At 35.4% G+C, this 10,451-nt stretch overlaps 1 protein-coding gene across 1 annotated transcript; it reads right to left on the bottom strand.

Annotated features, from left to right (window-relative positions):
* Nucleotides 1-775: 775 nt before the first annotated feature.
* On the bottom strand, nt 776-10,081 carry gsdf (gonadal somatic cell derived factor). Its single transcript, XM_061877225.1, has 5 exons — nt 9,849-10,081; nt 6,548-6,681; nt 6,395-6,475; nt 6,201-6,322; nt 776-1,492 (listed from the first exon to the last, which is right to left on the bottom strand). The coding sequence occupies exons 1-5, from the start codon at nt 9,959-9,961 to the stop codon at nt 1,358-1,360; spliced, it is 585 nt and encodes a 194-aa protein (XP_061733209.1). The 5' UTR covers nt 9,962-10,081; the 3' UTR covers nt 776-1,357.
* Between the last annotated feature and the right edge of the window lie 370 nt (nt 10,082-10,451).

Raw genomic sequence — 10,451 nt, forward strand, 5'->3', positions numbered from 1 at the left:
CACTAAAGTCGTCATCCACCCGCCATGCACCCGAACCAACATTTTATCAAAACCGCAACCTTCCGTCACCAGCCCGTTGTTATACATCAGGGGTCGGCAACCTTTACCACTCAAAGAGCTACTTTGACCCGTTTCACAGAGTAAAGAAGACAATGGGAGCCGCAACCATTCTCGCGAATATTTGTCATCCAGATAACGAGAATAAGGCCGTACTAAGAAGCCATTGCCTTTGACGCCTTCTACAACATGTACAAACTGCTTGCCAGTCCAGCAACATGTTTTATGCAGCTTCCGCAGATACACGTACAAGATTGAAAGGCATACTGGGGTGATACAGAGTACACTGATGGTTGTGATATAAACAACTCTAGCACTCTTACTAATATGCACCACACCAAACAAGAATGACAAACACATTTCGGGAGAACATCCTCACAGTAACACAACATAAACGCAACATAACAAATACCCAGAATCATTTGCATCCTATACTCTTCCTGACTATATTTTACACCCCTGCGCCCCCAACCCCGGCCACCTTACCAACGCACGGGGGCGGCGGGTTGTATAATGTAGTCAGGAACGGTCATGGATACAAAGGATTCTGGGTATTTGTTGTGTTGCCTTTATGTTGTGTTACTGTGAGGATGTTCTCCCGAAATGTGTTTGTCATTCTTGTTTGGTGTGGCGCATATTAGTTAAGAGTGTTAAAGTTGTTTATATCACAACCATCAGTGTACTCTGTATCACCCAGTATTCCTTTCAATCTTGTACGTGTATCCGCAGAAGCCACATGCAACATGTTCTTGGACTGGCAAGCAGTCTGTACATGTTGTAAAAGGCATCAAAGGCAATAGCTTCGTAGCACGCCTTTATTCTTATCTGGGTGACCGCCAGCGGATATTCGCGAGAATGTTTGCAGCTCCTATTGTCTTCTTTACTTTGTGACACGGGTCAAAATGGCTCTTGGAGAGGTAAAGGTTGCCGATTCCTGAACTGTGTATATTAAATATTTCCGAATGGTTCAACCGCCAACCCGCCCGAATCTATTTAAAATCTATTTTATCGTCCTGTCACTCGCCCGAACCTCCGCGGATGAGACCGCAAACCGCGCATCTCTAGTGTGTACTCATGCCACATGTATTGAACAGAAAGGGTGAGGGTTATACAGTATATGTTATGGTGCTGGTATCATTGATGCAGCTATTCCCACGCTCCGTGTTAAAGGCTGCCAGTGAGCAGGGATGACTACGTACACACTAAAAAGGAGAGCAGCAGGATGTTGTGTGGAGATAGAAAGCTTGCACACACACACACGTGTTATTCTCTGTGTGTGTGTGTGTGCTTGATGGAACGCTCATGGGACGGCGCCGGAAGGGCAGCCACAGCTGCGAATCAGATGCATGGAAGTCATGACGATGGCGCCAAACTCATCCCTGTAGCAGACGGGCACATCTTCATAGGAAGTCGGCTGACAACATGATGGAGGAACCTGCAGGGAGCACAAGACAGGATCATCCATACAAATGTTGACTTTTTGCATGCATACTACATATTCTTCTATTCATTATTGAGACTTATTTTCCATACAGACTAGGCTTAAAGGTATACCGGTATTAGTATAGTACTGCGATACTAATTAATCATATTCCGTACTATACCGCCTCTGAAAAGTAGACACTATATGTTACTGCATACGTCAGCAGCTAAATTAGGAGCCTTTGTTTGTTTACTTACTAATAAAAGACAAGTTGTCTTGTATGTTCACAATTTTATTGCAATAAGAAACATATGTTTAATGTACCCTAAGATTTTTTGTCAAAATTAGGCCAATAATGTAATTTTTTGTGGTCCCCTTTATTTAGAAAAGTACAGAAAAGTATGGATATAATTTTGGTACCAGTATCAAAATATTGGTATCATGACAAAACTAATACAGACTTTCATATAAGTACAAGCCCAATCCAGGTGTGAAAAAGTTAGTTTCAAACAACTCTTTTTTACTGATCACAAAATTTTGATTTGAAATGTATCTTTAATTTAGTTTCCCTTAAATTTAAAAAAAAAAAAAAAAAAAATATATATATATATATATATACATATATATATATATATATATATACATACACACAAACACATATATATATATATATATATATTTATATATATATATATAAAAAAATAATATGTATATATATATATAATATATATATATATATATATATATTCCACAATATTTTAAACCTTTAATATTTTATTAAAAATCTACACTTTGTAACATTGTAGACTACACATAAATTGACCGCAATGCAGGTTAAAGTATACAAATAATTTTACCCTACATATTTCCCAAAAATATTCAAAATAATCAAAACATTTTTTTAAACTTCAAATTATTTTTTTCTAAAAATGATATATTTTTAAAATCAGATAAATCACACTTCAGCGCTTCACAAGTATAACCCCTTTACCATTTAAATTTGGATGAAATTAATCATGATTAATTGCAGGTTATGACTCGATTGCATTTGTTTTATTAACTTAAAGACCCTGATTTTTAGACACCAAAGCAATTTTATTGTTGAAATGTCAAATATATACATGTGTATTTTTTAAATGTTTTACCTGAAAGAATGTTATTTATTTTATTTGACTTATGGCCTGATCACTGACGGTATAAAAACATGCGCCGCCTTCCAGGTAACCATACATGGTTGAGGAAAAGAAGTCATTTACGGTCAAAATAAATCGCAAGATTAATCTGCATATAACCATGATTAATGCGCAAATCGTTCATGATAACCGCAGTTTTTTTCATAGTTTGGCTGGGGGTGCGACTTATACTCAGGAGCAACTTATGTGTGAAATTATTAACACATTACTGTAAAATATCAAATAATATTAATTAGCTCATTCACGTAAGAGACTAGACGTATAAGATTTCATGGGATTTAGCGATTAGGAGTGACAGATTGTTTGGTAAACGTATAGCATGTTCTATATGTTATAGTTATTTGAATGACTCTTACCATAATATGTTAGGTTAACATACCTGGCACCTTCTCAGTTGGTTATTTATGCCTCATATAACGTACACTTATTCAGCCTGTTGTTCACTATTCTTTATTTATTTTAAATTGCCTTTCAAATGTCTATTCTTGGTGTTGGGTTTTATCAAATACATTTCCACCAAAAATACGATTTATACTCCAGTGCGACGTATATATATTTTTTTCCTTCTTTATTATGCATTTTCGGCAGGTGCGACTTATACTCTGGAGCGACTTATACTCCGATAAATACGGTAATCACATGAGTTAATGCCTATTTATTTTTTGTAATAGTAACTTTATTTTTCTTCAAAACATTACAAAATGTACTATTACTATAAAATAAGTATTTTAGCTACAAATATTGGCAACTTTTCTTTATTCCAAAATGTTTGACATTACCAAACTACCACTTTCAAAATGTTTTGTATAATTGTATTTGGAATAAAAAGGGAAATAATCATACTGGATGTTGGATTTTCTGCATTGTTGCTTTGCTGGAAACTTTGTTTATGCTCACATTTTGCAATGTTTGAGTGGAATTCTTAACAGGTTTTAAGTGCTGCATGTACAGTGAACTTCAGTGCCTTATAAAATACATTTTATTTTTATGACATTTCTGCAGTTGGTCTTCACGGTGGCAGAGGGGTTAGTGCGTCCGCCTCACATAACAAAGTTCCTGCAGTCTTGGGTTCAAATCCAGGCTCGGGATCTTTCTGTGTGGAGTTTGCATGTTCTCCCCGTGACTGCGTGGGTTCCCTCCGGGTACTCCGGCTTCCTCCCACTTCCAAAGACATGCACCTGGGGATAGGTTGATTGGCAACACTAAATGGTCCCTAGTGTGTGAATGTGAGTATGAATGTTGTCTGTCTATCTGTGTTGGCCCTGTGATGAGGTGGCGACTTGTCCAGGGTGTACGCCGCCTTCCGCCCGATTGTAGCTGAGATAGACACCAGCGACCCCAAAGGGAATAAACGGTATAAAATGAATGGATAGATGGAGGGATGTTGGATTTCTTTCATTGTTGCTTTGCTGTAAACTTTGTTTATGTTCACATTTTGCAACGTTTGAGTGAAATTCTTAACTGGTTTTAAGTTCTGCATATACAGTGAACTTCAGTGCCTTATAAAATACATGCATTATATGATATGGCTATTTTATTTTTATGACATTTCTGCAGTTCATGTGGAGTGTCATGTTTTAATTAGACTTAGTCTTAGACTTCCTTTTTATTGCCATTCAAATTTGAACTTTACAGTAGGAACTAACTTTACATACAGGTCAAATATCCATCTATCCATCCATTTTATACCACTTGTCCCTTTTGGGGTCGCTGGAGCCTATCTCAGCTGCATTCGGGCGGAAGGCGGCGTACACCCTGGACAAGTCGCCACCTCATTTCAGGGCCAACACAGATAGACAGACAACATTCACACTCACATTCACACACTAGGGACCATTTAGTGTTGCCAATCAACCTATCCCCAGCTGCATGTCTTTGGAAGTGGGAAGAAGCCGGAGTACCCGGAGGGAACCCACGCAGTCACGGGGAGAACATGCAAACTCCACACAGAAAGATCCCGAGCCCAGGACTGAACACAGGACTACTCAGGACCTTCGTATTGTGAGGCAGATGCACTAACCCCTCTTGCACCGTGCTGCCATAAGTCAAATATGTGTTTTAAAATATATTTTTATAGCACATTGCTCAAAATCAAGCTGATGATAGAATCACTTTTGTCAAAAGTATGACTTAAAGGCCTACTGAAATCATATTTTCTTATTTAAACGGGGATAGCAGGTCCATTCTATGTGTCATACTTGATCATTTCGCGATATTGCCATATTTTTGCTGAAAGGATTTAGTAGAGAACATCCACGATAAAGTTGGCAACTGGAGAAAAGCCCTTTCTCTACCGGAAGTCGCAGACGATGACGTCACATGTTGATGGCTCCTCACATACTCACATTGATTTTAATGGGAGCCTCCAACAAAAACAGCTATTCCGACCGAGAAAACGACAATTTCCCCATTAATCTGAGCGAGGATGAAAGATTCGTGTTTGAGGATATTGATAGCGACGGACTAGAAAAAAAAAAAAAAAGTTTAAAAAAAAAACCCGGTTGCAATCGCGTTGCATTGAGACGGATTCTGATGTTTTTAGACACATTTACTAGGATAATTCTGGGAAATCCCTTATATTTCTATTGTGTTGCTAGTGTTTTAGTGAGTTTAACAGTACTTTATAGTCGGAAGTGTACGTCCACGGCCGGGTGTTGACGCGCAGTGTCTCGGAGAAGTTGACGGCAGCTGTACGGGAGGCGCAAGCTCAGCTGATATCCGGTAAGAAGCGATTTTTTAAACACAATTTTCTCACCGAAACCTGCTGGTTGACTTGTAGTCGGGATCCATGTCCGCTGTGATCCATAGTAAAGTTTCAACTCCGTGAATTTTAAACAAGGAATCACCGTGTTTGTGTGGCTAAAGGCTAGAGCTTCCCAACTCCATCTTTCTACTTTGACTTCTCCAATATTAATTGAACAAATTGCAAAAGATTCAGCAACACAGACGTCCAAAATACTGTGTAATTATGCTGTTAAAGCCGACGACTTTTAGCTGTGTGTGTGTGCAGCGCTCATATTCATAACAGCCCGTGACGTCACGTGTACACGTCATCATTACGCGACGTTTTCAAGAAAAAGTCCCGGGAAATTTAAAATTGCAATTTAGTGAATTAAAAAGGCCGTATTGGCATGTGTTGCAATGTTAATATTTCATCATTGATATATAAACTATCGGACTGCGTGGTCGGTAGTAGTGGGTTTCAGTAGGCCTTTAAAGAGTACTACACAAGTTAAGAACCATATATGGAAACGGGCTCAGAACCAAAGTGATTCCTCCCATATAAAGCATTTGTCACAGAAAAATAAGGATATTGACAAATATTTTATGATATATTGACAAAATGTAATGACTTTGAGGAGTTTTTTTGTGTCATTGCATTGATTTCAGGTTGGGAAGTGCCAAGACTTACTACTTTCAAAAGCCAGCATTACGCTGCTGGAGCAAAAAAATTAAAGTCAGGGGCCGTTAATCAAATGCATCCGTGGCCTTAACAAAGCGTGCATGTTGTGCACAAACGAACAAACCTGCGAGTCAGCATCCTGGGCATGAGGCAGCGATGGCTGAAAGGGCATGTGGGAAGTGGAGGGCAGACACTGCACCACCGTGACACGATCAGGATGGATCATCCACTTGTCCCAGCCCAGATCTGATAGACAATACATTTTGTTTTCCTTTTCAGAAACGAAAACGTAACGTGCCTAGCAGAGCGCGTACATACCTCTCACGAGAACCTCCGAGGTCACGGAACAGCACTCGGAGTTGTTCCCATCATGAGCAGACACGGTGTCCCTGGATGAAACTGTAAAGGGGTGTTTAGCATCAGCTTTCCAGGGATATGACATCATGTTTTATTTGCAGAAAAGTCTTGAACCTGTCAAGGCCTTCATCCTTTCAGCGGTGCTGCTCCACTGCTCAATGGCGCCCTCTGGCAGCCGAGGCTCCACCTGCAGGTTGAGGGCGGCGAGGAGTCCCTTCCTGATGGACTGCAGGGACACTCCGTGGCACCTGGATGCAAAAAACACACACAAAACCCCCCCTCCCAAGATATTGGTTCGGTTGTGTGTGTGTGTGTGTGTGTGTGTGTGTGTGTGCAGGGAAATACAACTACATGGCACAAATAATAATTAGTAATAACATAATGATTAAAAATTACAAATAAAATTCTAAAACAAATTCATTACAAAAACAAAGGGTTGTATGTGTCCACACATATTCTTTAAAATATATATTTTTCACTTTTATTTATGTATACATGACATAAAAAATGCACAACAATGATATATGTTTAATAAGTGTAAACTGTTTTTTGTACATAACAAACCTTTTAATTCAACAAATTAGATAAAACATACTTTTTATTTTATATGTTAATATCAATACAATAACTATTACTTTGACTATTTTTATACCTTCTAAAAATATATACATTCTATTATTTTATTGGATTCATTTATTCTTTTTTAATTTTGTTTTGCCTTTTATTTGGTTGGCCAGGTTTTAAATATGAAGACATTTTGTGCCTAACTGTAGATATATCGTGAAAAAAAAAAGAAAAAGTTTTTGTATCTTACAGATTTTTTAATTCAACAATTTAATTTAAACTTCATTTTAAAATGAATACATACATGTTTTTTTATACATTGTAAAACTATTAAAATGTTATTATTTTTGATGAATAAATTTATTGTTTTAACTTGATCCTTTTTTTTGCCTAGGATTTACATACATACATACATACATATATATATCTATCTATATTAATATATATATATATATATATATATATATATATATATATATATATATATATATCAACAGTTTGGGTCTAACTGTACACATATTGTAAATAAAAACAGACGTTTTTGTATCCTACCGACTTTTTAATTCAACAATTCCATTGAAAGTTCATTTTGAAATTAATACATACCTGTGTTTTATATTTTCAAAAAATATGAAAATGTTATTATTTTTATTCGATTTAAACATTTTAACTTGATCTTTTTTTGCCTTTTTTTGGCCAGGGTTTCTATATGTATATACGTTTCTGTATCTTACATACTTTTTAATTCAACAATTTAATCTGAACTTGATTTATTTTCAAATGATTACATACCTGTTTTATACATTCATAAAATATTAAAATGCTATTATTTTTATTTGATTCATTAATTGTTTTAACTTGATCTTTTTTTTTGGCCAGGGTTTATATATATATATATATATATATATATATATATGAATTTGTGGGCCTAACTTTACACATATTGTAAATAAAAGGAAACTGTTTTTATATATATATGTATATACACATTTATAACTGTAGATATATTGTAAAAACAAACAAACAAACAAAAAAATAACAACACACACACGCACACACACACGCACACACACACACACACACACACACAACCTAATGCTGAAACAGGGCTGAACCACATGACTAATTGTCGCTGTCATAAAAAAAAAAAAAATCAACAATTTGATTCAAAACTTCATTTTCAAATGGTTACATACCTGTTATATACATATATATATATATATGAATTTGTGGGCCTAACTTTACACATATTGTAAATAAAAGGAAACTTTTTTTATATATACATACATATACAACTGTAGATATATTGTAAAAACAAACAAACAAACAAAAAAATAACAACACACACACGCGCACACACACGCACATGCACACACACACTCACACACACACACGCACGCACACACACACACACACACACACACACACACACACACACACACACACACACACACACACAACCTAATGCTGAAACAGGGATGAACCACATGACTAATTGTCGCTGTCATAAAAAAAAAAAATCAACAATTTGATTCAAAACTTCATTTTCAAATGGTTACATACCTGTTTTTTTAAACATCCTAAAAATAGTATGTTACTTTTATTGGATGTATTTATTATTTTGACTTCATCTTTTTTTGCCAGGGTTCGTATATATATATATATATATATATATATATATATATATATATATATATATATATATATATATATATATATATATATATATATATATATATATATATAAATATATATGTATACATATATATATGAATTTTGGGCCTAACTTTAGATATATTGCAAAAACAAAAAAAAACTAAAAGAACAACACACACACACACACACACACACACAACCTAATACTGAAACAGAACAGAACCACATGTCATAAAAAAAATTCAACAATTTAATTTAAACTTAATTTTCAAATGAATACATACCTGTTTTTTTTACACATCCTCAAAATATTTTTGGAAGTATCTATTATTTTGACTTTATCGTTTTTTGGCCAGGGTTAATATATATATATATATATATATATATATATATATATATATATATACATATATATATATATATATACATATATATATATATATATACATATATATATATATTTTTTAAAACTTTAAGGGAAACTAAATTAAAGATAAATTATGTTATATGAATTTTGGGCCTAATTGTAGATACATTGTAAAAAATAAAAAACAACACACGCGCACATGTATTTATTATTTTGACTTTATCTTTTTTTCGCCAGGGTTAATATATATATATATATATATATATTTGTAAAAACAAACAAACAAAAAAAAACAACAACACACACACAACCTAATACTGAAACAGGCCAGAACCACATGACTAATTGCTGCTGTCATAAAAAAAAAAAAAAAAATCAACAATTTGATTTAAACTTAATTTTCAAATGAATCCATACCTGTTTTTTTAAACATCCTAAAAATCGTATGTTATTTTTATTGGATGTATTTATTATTTTGACTTTATCTTTTTTTGGCCAGGGTTAATATATATATATATATATATATATATATATATATATATATATATATATATATATATATATATATATATATATATATATATATATGAATTTTGGGCCTAACAGTAAATATATTGTAAAAAAAAAAAAAACAAAAAAAAAAAACACACTCTTACATAAAACACCCTAATATTGAAACAGGCCAGAACCACATGACTAATTGTTGCTGTCATAAAAATAAAAAAAAATGTTTTTCCAAAGTGGAGAACTAGCTCCGCATGAGGAATCTCCAATGTAGTGGCAGTGCATGAATTAGAAAGAGTCCAAATAAAGGTGTGCGATACTCACTTGGTGTTGGGTTCTTGCGGCGTTGCAGTGTGGTCCTTGGAGGGCTGGAGGACGAAAGCCATTGCCACAGAGCAGCACAAGAGCGCCATCACGGCAAGGAAGGCGGAGGACATGGCGGACAATACTGCTCAGTCGACCCACGGATGGATGCGAGGCTCGTGTTGGCTGGAGGAGGACGAGGACGAGGAGTGAGCAGACAGGGATGCTGCACTAGGTATTGTTTGTCTGGGCCTGGGAACGCTGGCTTTTTATCTACTCGTATCCCTGCTCGGCCTTGAGATACTTCACATTGTTGACCTGTCCCCTGTTCTGTGTGAAAGAGAACATATGGAGGGTGAGCGAGCGGAGAAAAAGAGATGGACACAGTGACAAAAAAAAAAAAAATGGCGTGTCAATATTTCAGTCATCCGATTTGAACCTAAATATAGTATTTTTAAATATATATGTAAAAAACCTGCTCTAACAGTAGAGTTAGAACAGCGTTAAAAGTCCATCCATCCATCCATTTCCTACCGCTTATTCTCTTTCGGGGTCGCGGGGGGCGCTGGCGCCTATCTCAGCTACAATGTGCGGAAGGCGGGGTACACCCTGGACAAGTCACTT

The sequence above is a fragment of the Nerophis ophidion genome, linkage group LG17, assembly GCF_033978795.1.
Source record: "Nerophis ophidion isolate RoL-2023_Sa linkage group LG17, RoL_Noph_v1.0, whole genome shotgun sequence".
Lineage (NCBI taxonomy): Eukaryota > Metazoa > Chordata > Actinopteri > Syngnathiformes > Syngnathidae > Nerophis > Nerophis ophidion.